This window comes from Dipodomys merriami, unplaced genomic scaffold (assembly GCF_024711535.1).
Source record: "Dipodomys merriami isolate MVZ:Mamm:240054 unplaced genomic scaffold, mDipMer1.0.p SCAF_3, whole genome shotgun sequence".
Taxonomy (NCBI): domain Eukaryota; kingdom Metazoa; phylum Chordata; class Mammalia; order Rodentia; family Heteromyidae; genus Dipodomys; species Dipodomys merriami.
In genome coordinates, this window is record NW_027204492.1 from 82,926,553 (window position 1) to 82,948,413 (window position 21,861).

Consider the following 21,861-nt stretch of genomic DNA (forward strand, 5'->3'; position numbering starts at 1 on the left):
CTGTGGCTCAAGTGGTACAGCGCTAGCCTTAAGCTAAAGAGCTGAGGGACAATGCCCAGGCCCAGAGTTCAAACCCTACAACCAACAACAACAACAAAAAGAAATATGATAAATCATACAGGACAATAGGCATTCACACACAGTGAGACCAAAGGAGGAAACTTAGTGGAGGAACACAAGGCAGAATGCTTATGTGCCTCTGATCATAAAAAATAATATATTGAAGGCTGGGAAGGTGGCTCAGTGGTAGAGTGTTTGCCTTGCATGCATGAGGCCCTGGGTTCGATTCCTCAGCACCATATAAGCAGAAAAAGCTGGAAGTGGTGCTGTGGCTCAAGTGGTAGAGCTGAGGGACAGAGCCCAGGCCCAGAGTTCAGGCCCCATGACTGGCAAAAATAATAATAATAATAATAATAATATATTGAGAGCCAGGTGCTGGTGGCTCACGCCTGTAATCCTAGCTACTCAGGAGGCTGAGATATGAGGATCGCAGTTCAAAGCCAGGCGTGCAGGAAAGTCTGTGAGACTCTTATCTCCAATAAACCACTAGAAAACCAGAAGTGGTGCTGTGGCTCAAGCGGTAGAACGCTTGCCTTGAGCTGAAGAGCACAGGGACAGCGCCCAAGCCCAGCCACAGACCAAAAAATAAAATAAAATAAAATAAATATATATATATATATATATATTAAAATGAATCCCAGGAAATGGAAACAAGTAGTTTGGGGGGTTGTTTTATTCTTTCTTTCTTTCTTTCTCTCTCTCTCTCTCTCTTTCTTTCTTTCTTTCTTTCTTTCTTTCTTTCTTTCTTTCTTTTTCTTTTTGCCTTGTTTTGTTCATTTATCTGTCTTTGGGAGGGTAAGGGTTGGGGCACAGAAATGGAGGAAGAAAGAATGTAGAAATACACATTGGTACTCAGTAGGCATATGTTGAAAATGAACTATACAACTTGTGGGTGGGGACGGGAGGGCAAAACTGGGAGAGAGCGAAGAAAGGAGTGCCATTGTCCAAAATGAAATTTACTCATTACCTGACTTATGAAACTGTAACTCCTCTGTTCATAACATTTTTTTTGCCAGTCCTGGGGCTTGAACTCAGGGCCTGGACACTGATCTTCTTTTTGCTCAAGGCTAGCACTCTACCACTTGAGCCATAGCACCACTTCCAGCTTTTTCTGTTTATGTGGTACTGAGGAATAGAACCCAGGGCTTCATGCATGTTAGGCAAGCACTCTACCATTGAGCCACACTCCAGCCCCTGTATATCACCTTTCTAGTAACAATAAAATATTTTTTAAGAGAAATGGGCTTAACCCATATTTCCTAGGGTGGTAAAGTTGAAATGAGAGGTCATATGTGGAATAGCCTTACATCTTAAGGTGTATCTGGTCCACACATATGCTTAGACAGTGTTAGATACCCCTCATGGACTGACACCTCTGTATGTCCAGATCTATCTTAGAAACTAGATATAAGAAGATGAATGATTTTGTTAAATAGCAACTTCTTTGTACAACTACTTAAAGACAATAATACTAAAAATAAATATGTTCTAACTCACAATAAAAAAAAAAGATGAATAAGCCAGGCACCAGTGGCTCATGCCTGTAATCCTAACTACTTAGGAGGCTGAGATCTGAGAATCACGGTTCAAAGTCAGCCTGGGCAAGAAAGTCCGTGAGACCTTATCTCCTATTAACCACCAGAAAACCGGAAGTGGCGCTGTGGCTTAAGTGATACAGCATTGACCTTGAGCTCAAGAGCTGAGGGACAGCGCCCAGGCCCAGAGTTCAAGCCCCACAACCAACAAAAAAAAGTCACTTACAGATTGTCCGCACCTATCTTAATGAGAGTCCAGAGTGCCTAAGTACTTTGTAGAGACTTGGGTTGTTGACAGAAAGACTTGTTCATCTTATACATAGGCTAGGCAGTGGTTGCTGTTCTTTTTTCTCTCTGGATGAGCAAGAGAACCTGAAAATCAAAGGCCTGCCCTTGAGGCTAGCAGGAGTCAATCGTATACTCAGACTATCATGGAGTCAAGCAAAGGAGGAAGGTATCGGCACTCTGGAAACTTAGAAAGAGGAAACAAAACTCTGTGTGAGGTGGTAGAGGAGCAGTGTTCAGGTTGTGGAGGGAGCAGTATTCAGTTAATTCCTGTGAAAATTACAAAGGCTTGTGTATCATTGTGACATCAGGCATCGTGACATCAGGAATTTGTATCTTCTTCTGTTTCTCCTGTTCTGTTCCTCAAGCTTCAGTTCTCCCCAATGTACACGTGTGTGTGTGTGTGTGTGTGTGTGTGTGTGTGTGTGTGTGTGTGTGTGTGTGTGTGTGTGTGTGTGTGTATGTGTGTGTGTGTGTGTCTGATTTGGGCATAGGAGGGAGAGTGGTTAGGAGAAATTGTACCACATGGAAATTCCCTTCCCCAAACCCTGCTTCTTGGTTTTTTTTTCCCCCCACCCTTGCCAAAGGTCACCAAAATTTTCCAGAAGAAGAAGATCTTGGTGACGTACAGCTTCCGTCAGTCCTTTCCCCTGGTGGAAATGCACATGCAGCTCTTCCAGAATTCATGTGAGTCCTTTCCTAGCATCCCAGGATCAGCCCTGGGATGGGGCCCTAAGGACTGGGCACCAAGTCTACTTGGTCTCAGGATGAAGATCAGACTAAGATGGACTGAGACTGGGCTCTGGCCCTGGGGAAGAGGAAGGAACCACTGTGTTTGTGTGTTCCCTGGTGGGCCAAAGAGATGGTAATCACATTATGTTCTGAAGTATGGAACCCAGAGGAATATGAGTGGGTGACATTCGGGACAAAAAAGCATTATGAGCATAGGCGGGGGACAAAGGAAAGTTTCTAAAAAGCAGTGCAGAATTGGGTTTGCTTTTACATCCTAGAGTATAAAGAGTAAGACAGTCATGACTGGTAGGATTTGAGGACCAAAGGGAAACCACTGAAGATGCATGAGTTGAAAAAAGGTAGATCAAGCTGGGAGCCAATGGCTCATGCCTATCACCCTGGTTACTCAAGAGGCTGAGATCTGAGAATCACTGTTCCAAGCCAACCTGGGCAGCAAAGTCCATGAGACTCTTAATCTTCATTTAATGAGCAAAATCCAGAAGTGGATTTTGCAAAGTTGGATACTTGAAAGACTATTTCCAAGTCAGGTATAGTAGTACTCACCCACAGTCCCAGCTCTTGGGAAACTGAGGTAGAAAGAGCCCAGGGGTTCAAGACCTGCCTAGGCAACATGGTAAGTCCCTGGAGAGAGAGAGGGAGAGAGGGGGAGGGAGGAGGAGATAAAGAGGGAAGATGGGGAGAGAGAGAGTGTTTATGGCTCATGCCCATAATCCCATAATCTGAGGATTGAGATTTGAAGCTAAACTGAGGAGCAAAATCCGTGAGACTTTTATCTCCAGTTAGCCACTAGAAAGCCAGAAGTGGAGCTGTGTGGCTCAAGTGGTAGAGTGTCAGCCTTGAGCAAAAACGTTAATTGACAGTGCCCAGGTCCTGAGATCAAACCCCTGTACTAGCAGAGAGAGACAGAGACAGAGACAGAGAGACAGAGGGGGGAAGGAGGGAGAGAGAGAGAGAAAGAGGGAGGGGAGATATTGAAAGACAGACAAACACACACCCACACCCACACCCACACACACACACACACATACATACACATAATTTCTCATCTAAGCCACCTTGCTTCAGTCCTGACAGAGGCCCCCCAACATGACCTGTCCCTTCCCTTTGTCCACAGATTACCAGTTTGGAATAAAGTTACTATCTGCAGTACCTGGTGGGGAACGCAAAGTCCTCATCATTTTCAATGCCCCCAGCCTCCAGGACCGGCTACGCTTCACTTCTGACTTGCGCGAGTCCATTGCCGAGGTGCAAGAGATGGAGAAATATCGTGTGGAGTGTGAGTAGCCCAGCCACATCTTCCTCCTGTCACGATACAGTGCCCAGCAGACACAAAGAATTCTATCTTCTGAGCATCTCAAGAGTTGAGGCTTAACTTGTCCGACCATCCTACCCTCTTTCCAGAAACCCTTCTGCTTGAATACCTTCAATGATAACATTACTTTTCCACCTCAGATTATTATTCCAAGCATTAAGAGTCTGTGCTGTGGCCTCTATACCCAGCCTTCAATCGTGAGCCAACTCATCCTTCTATTGAAAGGCATCAATAAGGGAGAAGAATCAGGGTGTAGGAGGTAGGACTGTAGTTTCAGACCTCAGGTATGGTCCTTATTGTCTGGGTAAACTGGGGTGAGTTGCCTAGCCCTCCAAACCCCAGTTTCTTCCTACATGAAATTGGAGTTATAAAGATGAAATGAGACCAAGGTAGCCAAGATGTCCTACTATCTCCTTCATGTTCAATAAATATCATTCTTTGTCTTGCCCTCTCCTCTTCACTCCTCACATATCATTTCCTTAAGACATTCTCATTAACACATCCTCTCAGCCCCTCAGAGACTATACAAAGTCATATTGATCATATACATTAGAAAAAGTGATTACATTTCATTTCCAGGCTAAGCAATCTCTGTTAAGTAAGTTGACATTAAGGAGAAAAAGACAGGGCAGAGGCAGCAGGACAGGATCTTTAGTACTTTTCAATTACACAGGATCAGGAGTTTCTGTTGAGCAGACCCTCAGAGACCCTGGAGAAATGCTGAGTGAGGGATTATCATGTCAAGAGGAGGGGAGGGCAATAGATAGTTTCCAGGATCTCTGTAGGTAAAAAGGAGGCTGGAAGAGCCCAGGCTTGAAGATGAGGCCAACTTGCTTCCATAATATCAGCTTCAACATTCCCAACTCTGTGACTCTGGGACAGCTCCGTGACTTTTCAGATTCTCAGCGTCTTCCTGTACACAATGTGAATATTGTGGACTTGAGAGGGTTCAAGTATGTGTAGTATCCAGGACATTGCCTGGTGACATAATAAGAGGCTTTGATTTCTGTCGGTTGTATGCTCTTGCCCTTCTGGGAGCCCTCTACTCCGCAGCAAGGTATTTGAGAACTCAGTGAACTCTGCAAAAAACTTGCCCTTCACCTTAGGGTTGATGGGCCTTCCTGTCTTTCCTGAGAAGCATCTGCTGGAAAACTCTTGTTGGAAGAACAGCAGTGTTTGGTGGATGGGGTGGGGAACACTTGGCTACAGTAGGACAAAAGAGGGGAGGAATGTGAGGGTAGAAAGGAGAGGAAAAAAGAAGAAGGAAAGACCAAATAGGAGGGGGGATGCAGGGTGCAGGACACTGGGGTAGAGGCAGTTTGAAGGAAAACAAGTGCTGGTAGTCTAGGAGCAAAATGGGAGGCCTGAAGAAGGAAAGAAGACCTATGGAGGGCTATGATCAGTCAGGTGAGCTCTCACTCCTGTTCCTGACCTGTGTTCCCTATCTTCCCCACTGCTATCCAGCGGAGTTGGAGAAGCAGAAAGGTATGATAAGGCCTAACGCCTCACAGCCGGGAGGAGCCAAGGACTCAGTGAATGGGACACTGGCCCGCAGTAGCCTGGAGGACACTTACGGGGCAGGCGACGGGCTCAAACGGGGAGCACTCAGCAGTTCCCTGCGAGATCTGTCTGATGCAGGTAGGTCTCCTGGGCCCCTACCCTAGCTGGGGAGACGTGGGACCAGGTGTCCTCTCTGCCTCCTATCACTGGCTGCCAGCCTTCCCTGCCACACATGCACGCACCCTGCCTTCACCAGGAGCCCTGGGCACTGTGCCACAGGGGGGCCTGGTAACCAGGTCAGAACAGGTGGAGCCCAGGGTTTGGGCCAGGGAATGTGAAGTGGGGCCATAATCTCAGCCCCTCTTTTCCCTCTTCTGTCTCTCCTTTACCACCTCTCCTCCTTCTCCATCTTTTTCCTCCTCTCTCTCCTCCTTCTCCACCTCTCCTCCCCACCTCCCCCTCTTCAATGGGGGAAAGGGATAAATGGGGTGTCTTTCCCCGGGAGGGGCCCAGGCCTGGTGCCCAGATCTGGAGCCCAGCAGGGTGGGGAGGGGGGGTTGCTGCTCTGACGCTGGGCTCCTTGCTTGTGGGTGCAGGGAAGCGGGGGCGGCGTAACAGCGTGGGATCGCTGGACAGCACCATCGAAGTAAGTGCCAGCTCCTGCCCCACTCATCCTCTGCATGAGCCCTGCCCCGGCCATGGAGCCCCAGAGGAGGAGGGGGCCTGTTGCTTCCCCCTTCTTCCCTACTGGGAACTGTGCAGCTGCCTCTCCCAGCCAACCACTCTCTCCATCTGTCCTCAACTCTTGTCTGTCCTCACTCTGCCTGTCTTTCTGTCTGTCTTCCACTCTCCCATGCCCCTTCTCAGCCCGAAGTAGGGATGCCTTTGGACTTTGGGGTGTGAGAAGCTTTTGTCTCTAAGTCCTGATCTTTTGACCCTAAGCAAGGTCACTCTGCCTCCGTGGGCCCAATGTGTTCCTAGGCTGCAAAACGGGCATGAGGAGGAGCTCCTACTCAGTGTTCCTCTGCCTGCTGAGGCTCTCAGCTGAGGTAGTGGATGTGGCAGCAGAGTTGTCCAGCCTGGGGAGCTCCATGTACCAAGGACAGGACTGCTATTTGCTTTCCATTCTCACCTGGGGATCCCTGTCTCCCCAGCTCCAGCCCTCAGGGACAGGGGTGGAGCTTAGGGTTGGGGGTTTAGGATGTCTAGACTGGCCTGACTTCCACCCTCCCCCTTTCCAGGGGTCTGTTATTAGCAGTCCACGCCCTCACCAGAGGATGCCACCTCCGCCCCCACCCCCGCCGCCAGAGGAGTACAAGAGCCAGAGGCCGGTCTCCAACTCCTCATCTTTCCTGGGCTCCCTATTTGGAAGCAAGCGGGGCAAGGGGCCCTTCCAGATGCCACCACCGCCAACAGGCCAGGCCTCTGCCTCTTCTTCATCTGCTTCCTCTACCCACCACCATCACCACCACCATCACCATGGTCACAGCCACGGTGGTCTGGGGGTGCTACCTGATGGGCAATCCAAACTCCAGGCCCTGCATGCCCAGTATTGCCAAGGACCCGGGCCTGCCCCACCACCCTACCTCCCACCCCAGCAACCCCCTCTCCCCCCTCCTCCTCAGCAGCCTCCACCTCTGCCCCAGCTGAGCTCCATTCCACCACCACCAGCCTCTGCCCCTCCTGTGGGACCACATCGCCACTTCCATGCCCATGGCCCTGTTCCAGGTCCTCAGCACTACACCTTAGGCCGGCCAGGCAGGGCCCCAAGGCGAGGGGCTGGAGGCCACCCTCAGTTTGCTCCACATGGCCGCCATCCTTTGCACCAGCCCACATCCCCATTGCCCCTATACAGTCCTGCCCCCCAACATCCTCCTGCTCACAAACAAGGCCCCAAGCATTTCATCTTCAGTCACCACCCACAGATGATGCCAGCAGCAGGTGCAGCTGGAGGCCCGGGATCCCGGCCACCAGGAGGCTCCTATTCCCATCCCCACCACCCCCAGTCACCACTGTCGCCACACTCACCCATTCCACCCCACCCCTCCTACCCACCCCTACCCCCACCATCACCTCACACCCCTCACTCACCCCTGCCTCCCACTTCCCCCCATGGCCCACTGCACGCCTCTGGGCCCTCTGGCACGGCCAACCCACCCAATGCAAACCCCAAGTCCAAACCAAGCCGGATTAGTACCGTGGTGTGATAAATGGAGCGAGCGAGCTGGAAATCAGGAAGGTCTGAGGAATCCACGGGAGAGAGATCTTACCCCTCTTCTTCCCTCTGTTTTTCTCAAAATATATATACACATAGCAGTGTCCTCCTCTCCACTTTCTCTCTGCCTTGGGACCCCTCCTCCAGCCCTTAGCAGTTGCCACGGGGTTTCCTTTCAGATTTGAGGGCCCTTGCCATTTACAGCCTGGACTTAGGGCACTCTTTGATGCTGGGCAGTGGTGAGGGTCTTTTAAAGATCCTCATCCTCTTTTTCCTGTCTTCCTCCCCCGCCCCTGCCACTTGTCCTGGTGGTCTAGCTCCGTGGCCTCAGACCTCCAGGCCAGTGTGAGCTCCCTTGCAGCTCTGGCTGGTGGTGATGGGCAGATGACCAGAGCTGTAAAGGTGAAAGCTTCCCCCAGAGCTCCTCTGGCTGCATGAGCCTAGGAGAAGAGAGCTCTGTAGAGCTGTGGCCAAGCCTCAGCTGGCTCAGCCCTCTCTCTGACCTCAGGGCCTGGCCACACACCTCCATGTGTCTTTCTGCCTGTTCGAGGACACAGACTGTCAATGCACTCCGTGGGTGGGACCCCCGCTTGGGCTGGCCCCTACACAGGGCAGTGCTTCCTCTCTCTCGAGCCAGTCAATGCCCTCTCTCCAGTAGGCCCTAGCCCAGACCTCTTCGGCTTCAGGAACTTGGCCTTACCCTACAAATGGTCTTATCCTGATCAAAGTCAAGACAGGTTTTCTTTGAGTGTGGGGGGGGCTCAGGTCTTGGATGAGAAGGGCACTGCCCTCCCTCACCCATATTGCATGCCCCCCCATTCCCTTTTGCCTCTCCCCTCTACAACTGAAGACAATGCACTTTACAGATGATTGCCCACACACACAACTCTCTGGGCAAGGTACCTAACATCAGCCCTGGGGAGGCGCTCCCAGAGGGCTCCCCTGAGCCCAGGATGTCCTTCCTGAGGCAGAGATAGAAGCCATCAGAGCTGGGGCTGGGAGCCAGAATGCCTGAGTCCTTTCTGTCCATCAAAATTTCCACTGCCTCTCCAGCCCTTTTGCAGCCCTATTTATTTATTATAAATATATTTTTTACAAGTCCCAGCTCCTCTTCTTGCCCCGCAATCCAGCTCCATTCTCAGCTCCTACATTCCTCTCCCCCTCTCCACTGTGGGCTGCAGTACAGATAGATAGATAGACCCTGGCTGTTGAAGAGCCAGGGACCCTGGGCTCAGGGGGTATGTGGTGGTGGGAGGGGCTGTATGGAGAGGAGCTGGCGTTCAGGCATTGTCTTTTTTCCTCCTTGTATATAAGAATGTATATTTGATGCCTCATAAAAGACCTTGTGCTCACCTCCTGCCTCTGCCTCCTACTTGTCTTCCCCACCCCCAGCCACATTCCCCACTGTGGAGACCCTGGAGAAAGAGAGGCCTTAGCCCTGGGGAGATGATACACTCATGGTAGTTTGGGCAACTAGGTGGGGCGAGATGCTTTGGTTGGGTGGGAAGAGTGGTAAAGGTCTTCCTATCTCATTTCAAACATAGTCTGAATGACAAAATGGCAAGAATGTGGCCTTTGGTAGGCATGTAAACTTTGGGGATTTACCTGCCTCTACCTCCCAAGTAGGTAGGATTACAGATCTGGGCCTTTATGCCTGATCCTCATCTCCAGCAGCTGGAGCCATCTTAACATTTGATAACTTCTCACAGACAAGACCTAAGTGTTTGAAGAGCTAAGTGTTTGGTCCTGAATCAAATCCAATCAGCAGTATTGATTTGTCCTTTAGTGGAACAAGCTGGACTACCTTTGGTCACTACCATTCTCCCACCTTCAGCTTGAGGCTGCTTGAATTTTCCCCCAAATTCAGCTTTTACAGTTCTCAGATTGTGGCCCAGTGACTTGACAAGTCAAGTCACCCAGCCCCTCAGAGCATATTAGTTTTTTGTTTTGTTTTACTTAAAGGCTGGGGATAACAATATTGCAAGGCAATTGTTACCAGATGCACATGAAGAGCCTACCTCCTGCCAGACACATAGTCAACTGTTCTTGGCCACCTGTGGAAACAAGTGCAAGCTGCTTGCCTTCATGGGGTGACTCAACACCTTTGCAGTCCCTTCATTCCTCACTCAAGCTTGCACCATCTGCTTGCTGTTCTCTCAGAGTGCCTATGTACTTTCCCACCTGTTATTTTACTTGTGCCTTTCCCCTCCGGCCAGGCATGTTCCCTCCTGACATCACAGAGGCTTTCCTGCTTTTGCAAGATGAGCTTAAAGGACCTACCCTTGACAATCTCTGCTCTTTTCCTCTGTGTGTGTGTGTGTGGGTGTGGGTGTGGGTGCGCGCGCGCGCATGCACATGCGCACATGCACGTACACACATGCAGCACACATGCCAGAATTGGGGCTTCAACTCAGGGCTTGGGTACTGTCACAGCTTTTTTGCTCAAGGCTGGCACTCTACCACTTGAGCCACAGATCCGTTTCCAGCCTTTTGGTGATTCACTGGAGATAAGAGTCTTAAACTGACTTGGAACAGTGATTCTCAGATCTCAGCCTCCCAAGTAACTGGGATTATAGATGTGAGCCATTGGCACTGGCACAATTTGTACTCTTATTTACATTGTCTGAGATCCCTCAACCCATAATATTTCCTATCAGGCCACAGGTAGCTTGAGAGTGACTCTAGTGTGTGTCATTTTCTTCACATTGTCTAGGACAGCACACATATGTGTCTTACATTTCCCCCATCTCCCTACAGTTTGCCTCTGTCTTCATACTCCATGAATAGAGCATTGCCTAGTTCTGCAAGCTGGGGCTTTTTAGTAATAGAAAGAAATTTCGGGCTGGGAAGGTGGCTCAGTGGTAGAACACTTGCATGCATGAGGCCCTGGGTTTGACTCCTCAGCACCACATAAGCAAAAAGAAAAAAGCTGGAGGTGGCACTGTGGCTAAAGTGGTAGAGCACTAGCCTTGAGCTGAAGAGCTGAGGGACAGTGCCCAGGCCCAGAGTTCAGGCCCCATGACCGGACCCCCCCCCCAAAAAAAAAAAAAAAAAGAAAAAAGAAAGAACTTTCTATGAACTTCAGTGTTCACTTTGGACTAAGCACTTCAGCACTTCAGACTAAGGAATTTGGAGGTTTGAACTCAGGGCTTTGTACTTGTATAAGTTCTGTAACTTAAGCCATGCCCCATTCCTTTCTGCCTTAGGCTATTTTTCAGGTAGGGCCTGGCTTTTTGTCCAGGGCTGGCCTCAAAATATGATCCTTCTACCTACTTTCTTGCCACCATGCCTGTTGTGTGTGTGTGTGTGTGTGTGTGTGTGTGTGTGTGTGTGTGTGTGTGTGTGTGTGTGTGTGTTTGGTTTTTTGGGGTTTTTTTTTGCCGGTTGTGAGGCCTGAACTCTGCGCCTGAGTGCCATCCCTCAGTTCTTCAGCTCAAGGCTAGTGCTGTACCACTTGAGCCACTTCTGGCTTTTTCTGCTTATGTGGTGCCGAGGAATCAAACCCAGGGCCTCATGCATGCAAGGCAAGTGCTCTACCACTGAGCCACCTTCCCAGCCCCCTGGTTTTTGTCAGATGAGATCTAACTAACTTTTCCCCCCTGGGCTAGCTTTGAACCAGTACTCCTGACCTCTGCCTCCCTTGTAGCTGGTGTAATTACAGATGTGAGTCACCCATCTTGCCTCAAATGTCACTAAAGTACACTCTTGCTGGGCTCTTTCACTCACGGCTGCTGCTTTGCCACTTGAGTCATGTCTTCCCTTACTTTCACTTAGTCAGCTTTTTTTTAACTAAGTGGAGGTAAGTCACAGACAGTTCTCCCTGGCTGGTTCTGAACCAAAATTCTCAGATCTCAGCCTCCTGAGTAGCTAGAATTACAGATGTGAGCCACAGGTACCAATGGTCCCTCAAGGATTTTTTAAAAAATAATTTTGTTGTTATTAAGATGTTATACAGAGGGGTTATTTCATAAATCAGGTAATGAGTACATTTCTTTTTTTGGACAATGTCACCTCTTTTGATTTTCACATTTCCTCTTCCCATCCCTGCCCACAAGTTACATAGGTCATTTTTCACATGGTGTATACAAAATAGCATGGTTGCATTTAAATGTATTCAACTGCCTTCCCTCCCTTTCTGTGCCCCTTTTTGTCCCCACAAAAGAAAACTCAAGGGCTGGGAATGTGGCTGAGTGGTAGAGTACTTGCCTAGCATGCATGAAGCCCTGGGTTCAATTCCTCAGTATCACATAAACAGAAAAAGCCGGAAGTGGTGCTGTGGCTTAAATGGGAGAGTGCTAGCCTTGAGCAAAAGAAGCTCAGGGACAGTGCCCAGGCCCTGAGTTCAAGCTCCAGGACTGGCAAAAACAAAAACAAAAAAAAACAAAAAAAAAAAACCAAGAAAACTCAAAGCACAAACATTATCACCACTACCAGCAGCAATAACAACAAAAACCCCACAATTCCATTTTATGGAATTCATTTAAATAAAGTGTTTAAAACATTCAGAGAAATTACATCTTTGGGGTTCCTCCCCTATGGGTATCCTTTTTTATCAAGAACATTTTTTATGTGTGCTGGTCCTGAGGCTTGAACTCAGAGCCCACACACTGTTCAAGAGCCCAGGGACAGTGCTCTACCACATGAGTGATAGCTCTATTTGTTTTTATTGGAGGCATTAATTGGAGAAAGGATCTCATGGACTTTTCTGCCCAGACCGGCTTCCAGCAGTAATTCTCAGATCTCAGCCTCTTGAGTCGCTAGGATTACAAGCATGAGCCACTAGTACCTGGTTCATCATTCAAGTTTTGATGACTGAAGGAATGAATAGCTCCTTCTAAGCTAAGTATTAGAGTTAGCATTTTGTTGGTTGATTTGTTGATTGATATGAGCTGTGTGCCAAGTCTTTGGGCCCCTCTAGGATATCCTCATGCTGTGTTCAGCCCTTTTTAAGTTCTCCTCCTGTTCTCATTACATTCTCAGAACTGGACTATCCCTGCCTCCCTCATCCTCTCATCTTCGTCTCCCAGACTGTAGATAAGTAATTTATCTCACTTCCCCATTTCTTTGAGAACCTAAAGATAAAAAGCCCATTTACTGTTCTTATATCAAAAGTGCTACGCCCAATCTCTTCGAGTTTGTAGGTGGGAAAGAACCACACATTAAAAAAAACAACAAAGGTTCTAGGACCTCACAGAGTTTTTGTGTTTGTTTTTTCCTTCTGATACAAGCCTTGTGCTTGCTCTGCTAGCACTCTACCACATGAGCCACGGTTCCAGCTCAGCTTTTGCTATTTATTTTGAAGCTGGAGTCTGTCAGACTTACCTATCCAGACTGGCTTTGAACCTCAATCCTCCAGATTTCACCCCTGCCCCCCCCCCCTCTTCCATACTTAAAATTACAGGGCTAAGCCATCAGTGCCAGTTATCTTTGTTCTAGACCAGTGCTGGCAAATAATTCTTTCTGGACTGGCACCATTCGAGATAGTAACCACTAAACACATGTGGCTATTGAATACTTGAAATGTGGCTAGTGTGACTAAGGAGCTGAATTTTAAATTCTTAGTTAAATTTAAATAGCCACATGTGGGAAGTAGCAACCATATTGAACAGTGTAGGACAAAACTCTCAGGAGTGGGAAGCCTGGTAGAGATAATGTCAAGGCAATCTGACTGAATGTGTGGGAGCATAGGAGGTGGTAACTGAAATCAAGGAAGGTTTTCAGGAACTGCCTCTTTAGCTGAGTTGAAAGGCTGGGAGGAACTGGCCTAATAAAGAAATGGCAACAAAGGCTAAGGAAGTATGAGAGAATTCAACAGTTACTAAGACAGTGAGAAAGGCAGGAGATCTGGAGGTGTGGCTTGGAGAGAGAGAGAAGGGGGAGGGAGGGAGGGAGGAAGGGAGGAGGAGAGGGGGAAGGGAAAGAGGAGGGGCGAAGAGAGAGGAGTGAAACTGGCAGCAGGCACAGCAGACACTGAACACAAGTGTAGATACAGACAGGCTGCTTCTGTGGATCTTGTTGCTATGTAACCAACAGGTTTTTCTCACCTTGGCTTCAGTGGCAGCTAAAGTAAGACCAGATGATACACTGAGCTTCTATAGTGTTTATTAATCAAGTCTTCATCACTGTGACAAAACAGCTTAAGGAGCCTAGTGCCGGTGGCTCACACCTGTAATCCTAACTATTCTGGAGGCTGAGATCTAAGGATTGCGGTTCAAGGCCAGCCTGGGCAGAAAAGTTTCTGGGACTCTATCTCCGGTTAACTGCCTTAAAAGGGCAGCAGTGGAGCTGAGGCTCAAGTGGTAGAGCACTGGCTTTGAGCACAAAAGCTCAAGGACAGTGCCCAGGCCCTGAGTTCAAGCCCCAGGACCAGCACAGGCACGGGCATGCACGCACACACACACACACACACACACACACACACACACACACACACACACACACACACACACACATATGGGAGGGAAGATTTATTGTGGCTTATAACTTCAGGGGTTTCACTTCATGGTCAAGCTAGCCTAAGGGAGTGAATACAGGGTGAAACAAAGTTGCTTATCAGTAAAGAAGATAGTCTTTTTAACACATGCCACAGTAACCTACTTCCTCCAGCTAGGCCCTACCTCCTAAAGTTTCAGCCTTTCTCCCAAAAGCACCCCCACCTAGGTTACCTAGGCCTCAACACACACATCATATTCAAACAACTTTATACATCTGTCCCCCAAAGTCTTTTTTGTCCATTACATAATGCAAGATGCAGTCACTCTATCTTGAAAGGTCCTTACAGTCTATTAATTTCCAATAGTGATAAAAGGTTCAAGTACAGTCTCCTCCAAGACTTAATGCAAACTCAACTGGAAGCCACTGTAAAATACAAAAGACATACTGGCACAGAGTAAACAATGCCATTCCAAGATGGAAAAATAGAAGTCTAAGCCCAATACCTATACTCCTAGATATTCAGGAGGCTAAGACCTGAAAATTGAAAAAAAAAGCCACAAGTGGAAGTATGGCTTAGGTGGTAAAAATAATCAGCCATGAACAGAAAAGGCTGAGTAAGAGCATAAGGCCCAGACTTTAAGCTCAAGTACTGGCACAACACACAAAAAAGGAAAGAATAGGGATCCAGAAAGGAAGAATGGGACCAAAAGCAAGGCTGAAACTCAACAAGACTAACATTAAACCTTGTAGTTCCATGTCCAGCATCTAGGATGTCATGATGTATACCTCCAAGTGTTTGCCTTGTGCGTTACAGCCCATATGGCCTTTCTTGGACTGGTTCTGCTCATTCACTGAAGTTTTCTGGGCAGATATTCATATTTTTGGAATTTCTAACTTCCCTGAGTCCATTGCCGTATGTGTGTGTGTGTGTGTGTGTGTGTGTGTGTGTGTGCGCGCGCGCGCACCTGCACCTGCATGCACACACACGCACGCATGCGCGCACACACACACACACACATGCATGGGTGAGTGTGCATGTGCGCGCCTGCACCTGCATGCACACGAGCTTGAACCCAAGGTATAGGTGCTGTAGCTTTTGTGCTCAACGCTATAATTCTACCACTTGGACCACACCTTCATTTCTTGTTTTTTTTTTTTTCTTTTGGTGGTTAATTGGAGATAAGAGTGTCTGGGATTTTTCTGCCCAGACTGATTTAGAACTGTGATCCTCAGACCGCAGCCTCCTGAATTGCTAGGATTACAGACATCAGCCACTGGTACCTGGCTAGTTGATTGCATCTTTGCTTTTACCCTCACAACTTCATGCCTTGTCCTCTCAGAGACTGCCTGCAGGGATTCTAAGCTTGCCACACATTGCTTGGACTCAGGGGTCTTCCTTTGAAAATCTGTTAGAAGCCTCCATGCCCCTACAATTCTTATATTCTGCATGCCTACAAAACCAACATCATGTGGAAGATGCTACCAGATCAATCAGACCCCTTTGTCCCAGTGCTGTAGATGAGAAAACACTTCACTAGGCAGTACAATAGTGTACCATGGGGCTAGGAAGGTGGCTCAGTGGTAGAGTGCTTGCCTTGCATGCATAAGGCCCTGGGTTCGGTTCCTCAGCACCACATAAGCAGACAAAGCCGGAAGTGGCGCTGTGGCTCAAGTGGTAGAGTGCTAGCCTTGAGCTGAAGAGCTGAGGGACAGTGCCCAGGCCCAGAGTTCAAGCCCTATGACCGACAATACAACAACAACAAGAGCCGGACACTGGTGGCTCATGCCTGTAATCCTAGCTACTCAGGAAGATGAGATATGAGGCTCACTGTTCAAAGCCAGCCCATGCAGGAAAGTCTGTGAGACTCTTATTTCCAATAAACCACTAGAAAACCAAAAGTGGCGCTGTGGCTTAAGCGGTAGAGCATTTGCCTTGAGCTGAAGAGCACAGGGACAGCGCCCAAGCCCAGAGTTCAAGCCCCACGACCGACCAAAAAAAAAAAAAAAAACCCAAACCAAACAACAACAACAACAAAACCCAATAGTGTGCCATGGAGCTTTCTTTTCAAAGCTAAGTCCTTCAGAACAGTTAATAGCTCTAACTCAGGAGGCTGAGACCTGAGGGTGACGGTTCAAAGCCAGTCTGGGCAGGAAAATCCATGGGATTATTATCTCCAATAAATTACCAAAAAAGGTGGAAGTAGAGCTGTGGCTCAAGTGGTACAGTGCTACCTATGAGAAAAAGAAGCTCAGGGACAGTGCCCAGGTACCAGTTCAAGCCCCAGGACCAGAAAAAAATAATAAGCTCTATACTCTTGAGACTGGGATGGATTAGAGTCCAGCTAATTTCCAAGATGTTCTCAAGACATCTTTTCTAAAGTCATGATGTGAAGTTCAGGCTTTTATTTTATTTTTATTTTCACTTTTTGCCAGTCCTGGGGCTTGAACTCAGGGCCTTGGGCAATGTCCCTGGACTGCTTTTGCTTGAGACTAGCTCTCTACCACTTGAGACACAGAACCACTTTCCAGCTTTTTCGATTTATGCGGTACTGAGGAATCGAACCTAGGGCTTAATGCATGCTAAGCAAGCACTCTACCACCAAGCCACATTCCCAGCCACTTGGGCTTCTTTTCAATGACCCTAATGCCCACTTACCCCTTCTCTCTCCCTCCCTTTCCTCTCCCACCTTCCTCCCTCTATTCTTCTCTGTCTCTCTCTGACTTTTTCTTTTTTGATTCAGGGTCTCCCTGTAGTCATGATGGCTCCTGAAATCTTGCCCCAGTGCTGGGATTACCTGCAAATATCACATTCAACTCTGTTAACATCATTTTTATTTTTTATTTTATTTTTTATGTGTTTTGTTTTTTACATTTTCTTTTGTTTATCATTTTTATTTTGACAACCAAAATGCCCCCAGATTTGGCCAGCAGGAAACATCTAAACTAGCTCCTGTGTCCTTCGGCTTATCGGCTTATCTCCATCTTTCTTTGAGTACTTCCTTTTTTTCTGGCAGCACAAGATACCTCAGATCAAGCTTATGCTTTCCCTGCCACAGCCTTGGAATCAGTCATATTTTCCAAGGAGCCTTGTTTTTTTCTAGTAGAGAATGCCATTTAGAAATCGATATTTGGGGACTAAGTGTTATAGCTATATTTTAAGCATTTTCTCCTTTTATTTGGAGAAAGTTTGAGCACTCATTGATGATTTCCTTACATTCATTCTACATTTATTGCTTAGAATTCTACTTTAAGGAAGTGTGTTCCCTTTTGCCTTATGTATTTATTTCACTGTGGAGTTAAAGATTTTTATTCTTGGGCTGGGAACGTGGTTCAGTGGTTGAATGCTTGCTTGCATGCATGAGGCCCTGGGTTCGATTCCCCAGCACCACATAAGCAGAAAAAGCCAGAAGTGGCACTGTGGCTCAAGTGGTAGAGCACTAGCCTTGAGCTGAAGAGCTGAGGGACAGTGCCCAGGCCCAGAGTTCAGGCCCCACAACCAACAACAAAAAATATTTTTATTCTAAACCATGAATTATAATCTACTGTTGTCATAATTTACTTTGAGTTATTTTCATTATATTATTTTGTTAAACACTATACTATACAATTTATATTTCTCTTGTCTATTCTAACAAAACTATTAGATCACACAGACAGATACCTTGGAGGAGGTTAGTTAATAGTCTAGGCTAGAAGCTGGTGGTGTTTACAGTAGCACCAGTACTTGAGAGACTAGGGCAGGAGGATCAATTGAGTACACAAGTTGGAGACCATCTTGGGCAACATAGCAAGACCCCCATCCTGAAGAAGCAAAAATCACCTAGGCTAGAGGTAGTAAATAGCTCACAAGAAGTGTAGAAGATGGTAAGGTAGATGGACATTGATTCAAGAGCTACTTAGGAGTTAAAATTGACTCAGCTCATACCTACTTTAGAGCTGAAAGAGACTCTTATTTTACAAATAAAAAATATGAGACATGAGGACTGGAGGAATAGCTCAGTGGTAAAGTAGATGCTTAGCATTTTCAAAGCCTTGAGTTCAATCCCCAGCAGCCAAAGTGTGTGTGTGTGTGTGTGTGTGTGTGTGTGTGTGTGTGTGTGTGTGTGCGCACGCGCGCGCGTGTGTGCGCATGCATGAAGTCATTCTCACCTAATCATCTATAAAACAAAGATAAGGTGACCGTGATAGTTGTCCTGCAACAACTCCTCACCAGTCCCTTTTCCTAGGTGAGTGGGTGAAGCCCCCAATTTAAAGTCAGAAGTACACAGACTTGAATCAATCAAGCAAGCTTGGGAAAGGAATGTACGTTCTAGACACCTCCCTGTGTGGATAGCACCACCTGAGAATTCTATAAGCAGAAATGAATGGCAGACAGTACTGAGTTTAAGTTCTGGCTCTGCCACTTTCTAACCACGTGGCTTAGGTAAGTTTCTACTTCCTGAGCTCCATTCTCCTCATTTGTAAAACAGTGATAACAATACCTGTTGAGATAACACCTGGTCTGTGATGAATGGCAGTTATTATTATATCTAATCTTCCCAGTAACTTGTTGAGTGTGAGATTACTTAGCTTCATTTTATAAAGAAGAAAAATCAAAGATTAGGGAGGTCAGGCATTTGGCAAATGTCACAAGTGAATGTCTGCTGTAGGAAAGCAGAGAGTTTTAGTTACTATTGTATTTCCAGTGCTCATAAAAGTGCCTGGCACACAGTAGGAATTTAATAAGTATTTATGAACGAGTGAAATCAACTAACTGACATGAAAGACTGCAATTTTCATTTTCCCTGGGAGTATGTCTGGACTAAAGGTCCCAGAGAAGGCTGACGATGCCTGGGCAGAGCTGTGACTCAGAATTTGGTTTCTTGACTCTTAATTCACGTTTTCCTAATTCATTGCCCTTCACTAAGCTCCCTCCAGGTGAAAGGCTGAACTTTCTTCAGCCTAAGATTGATATATCCAACCTTATTTGTTTGGGGCTAGTACTGGGGTCTAAAGTCAGATACTAATGCTGTTGCTTAGTTTTTGCTACTGGAGGCTGATGCTCTATCACTACTTGAGCACTTCCTTGAGCACCTCCACTTCCTTTTTTTCTGGTTAATTGGATATAAGAGTCTTGGGGATTTTCCTGCTCTATCTAGCTTTGCACCGGGGTCCTCAGATCTCAGCCTGTTGAATAGGTAAGATCACAGGTATGAGCCCCTGGCATCCATCTCTCCAACCTTTGTCATTCTTCTCACCCTTTTTGTGCTTAGTTACATTCCTGGGAAAGACAAGAGAATTTGATCAGGAGTTAGCAACTTTATCATTGGGCAAGTTGTTGAATCTTTCTGGAATTTGATTCCTCATCTACAAGATGGGTAAAGTGGCCCATAGTTTCCCAAAACGGATGAGAAAGTCAGTGATATGCTTATCCATGTGAGAGGTGACTCGTTACTATCACTGTGCCTAGCTTTCTTTCCTGTCCAGACAGTTGTTCAGATGGGTAACTCAACTATGTTTTTGACAGTGAGGGACTGAGGGTTTCCTTGGGCAAAAACTAGAAAGTGATGCCACTTATTATGTGCATTAACTTGGGAAAATATTCCTCATGAGATAAATAAGGATAAACATTCAATGTAAATATAAGAATTCAGAGGATTTAAAAACAGTGCTGAGTATGGCACCACACACCTGTAATCCTGGCACTGTAGGGGCTGAGGGAGGAGGAGAGTTTGTTTCTTGTTTCAAAAATTAAAAGCAATAAAAAAATGAAAACACTAGCATGAAAGAGATACTTCATTATTCGTGCTTCTCTGTTACTCATTTTTTGGGGGAGGGGGACTGGGCTTTGGATTCAGGGTTTTGTGCTTGTTAAGAAAGCACCCTACCATTTGATCCATATCTCAGCCCTGTGTCTTTTAAAGTATAGGTTTATTGTTATTTATTATTTATTGTTATTATAAAGGTGATGTACAGAAGGGTTACAGTTACATAAGTCAGGTAATGAGTACACTTGTTTTGGGACAATGTCACCCCTTCCCTAGTTCTCTTGCACTTTTTCCCTCCTGTCCCCAACCACAAGTTGTATATTTCATTTTCAACAGTGTCAAGTGATTAACACTTTTCTTGAGATGAGGTCAATTTATGTAGGTCAGCCTCCTCCCTTAGGCTTCCCAAGGTTGGGATTCCTGGAGTGCCATATCCTGTTGGAACAAAGGAGGTGTTTTTGTTTTGTTTTGTAGTACTGGTATTGAACCCAGAGCCTACCACATTCTAGGCAAGTGTTCTACCATTTGAACTATGCCTCCTGCCCTTTTGTTTTTATTTTGAGACAGGGTGTCACTGTTAACCTTTTCCAGGTCTAGCCTTGAATTTGAAATCCTCCAACTTCCTGAGTTAATGGGATTCTAGGCATGAACTACCACATCCTGTTACAAAGAGTGTGTGTGTGTGTGTGTGTGTGTGCGCGCGCGCACGCACACACACACCTGCCAGTACTCTGGTTTGAACTCAGGGCCTCACATTCTTGCTTAGCTTTTTCCCTCACAGGCTGCTGCTCTACCCCTTGAGCCACAGCTCCACTTTGGGCTTTTTGGTGGTTAGTTGGAAATAAGAGTCACATGGACTTTCCTGCCTGGGCTGGTTTTGAAACAGGATCCTCAGATCTCAGCCTCCCGAATAGCTAGGATTATTGGTGTAAGCCACAGGCACCTAGCTACAAGGGAGATCCCTGAGTTTTCACACATTGGTTGCTTACTCTTAGAAACAAAAATAACAGCTACCAGATAATTGAGAGACAGCTACTGTATACCTATTCTGTAAGTTGGGTATTATTCTCATTTCCATTTTAGAAGTTAGGATTTGTTCAAAATCACATAACTAGAAAATAACAGAGCTGGTAAGAGAGGAAGGCCAGCTGGTCTGACTCCAGGGTATGTGAGTTTCTACCTGTGTGCCACTCTCCCTCAGGTTGTCCTAAGGTCCATCCTGAAATTGAATCTACCTAATTATACTTAGGAACAGTGATTAAAATGTAACAAAGTAAAGTTAACTAGATGCAAGTACAACAGCTCTCCCCCAACACATTCAAACTTTTGATTACGCTTTTTTTGTTGTTGTTGGTTGTGGGGCTTGAACTCTGGGCTTGGGCTCTATCCTTCAGCTCTTCAGCTCAAGGCGAGTGCTCTACTGCTTGAGCCACAGCGCTACTTCCGGTCTCCTAGTGGTTTATTAGAGATAAGAGTCTCACGGACTTTCCTGCCCAGGCTGGCTTTGAACCATGATCCTCAGATCTTAGCCTCTTTTTTATTTTCTTTTTGCTTATGTGGTGCTGAGGAATCGAACCCAGGGCCTCAGGCATGCAAGGCAAGCGCTCTACCACTGAGCCACGTTCCCAGCCCCAGATCTTAGCCTCTTGAGTAGCTAGGTTTAACAGGCGAGAGCCACTGGCACCCGGCTTTGATTAGGCTTTTTTTTTGGGGGGGTGGCTTATTGGAGATAAGCATCTAATGGACTTTCCTGCTGGGCTGGCTTTGAACTATGATCAGATTTCAGCTACCTGAGTGGCTAGGATTATAGGCATAAGCCACCAGTGCCCATTGGCAATATATATTTATGCATATGTTAGGTATATGTTATTTTTAAACAATATTGTCTGCTCTAAAAATACATTTCCATTTGCCTTATTTCAACTGCAAACCATGTGAGGTGCTACGGATGTACAGGGTCACACGATGTCTAAGTAATTCATAGCCTGGTGGGAGAACACAAAATAAGCACAAAATGAG

At 46.7% G+C, this 21,861-nt stretch overlaps 1 protein-coding gene across 2 annotated transcripts in view; it reads left to right on the top strand.

Annotated features, from left to right (window-relative positions):
• The window catches only part of Iqsec2 (IQ motif and Sec7 domain ArfGEF 2), a 105,012-nt gene extending 95,995 nt beyond the window's left edge, over window positions 1-9,017 (top strand). Inside the window, exons 11-15 of one of the 2 annotated variants that reach the window (XM_070040435.1) lie at window positions 2,468-2,567; window positions 3,748-3,909; window positions 5,410-5,583; window positions 6,042-6,091; window positions 6,687-9,017. In XM_070040435.1, the coding sequence (XP_069896536.1) occupies window positions 2,468-2,567; window positions 3,748-3,909; window positions 5,410-5,583; window positions 6,042-6,091; window positions 6,687-7,652 (1,452 nt within the window). In that variant the 3' untranslated portion in view covers window positions 7,653-9,017. The remainder of the gene's footprint in view (window positions 1-2,467; window positions 2,568-3,747; window positions 3,910-5,409; window positions 5,584-6,041; window positions 6,092-6,686) is intronic. The other variant, XM_070040436.1, reaches the window with a different exon arrangement.
• The last annotated feature ends 12,844 nt before the right edge of the window (window positions 9,018-21,861 follow it).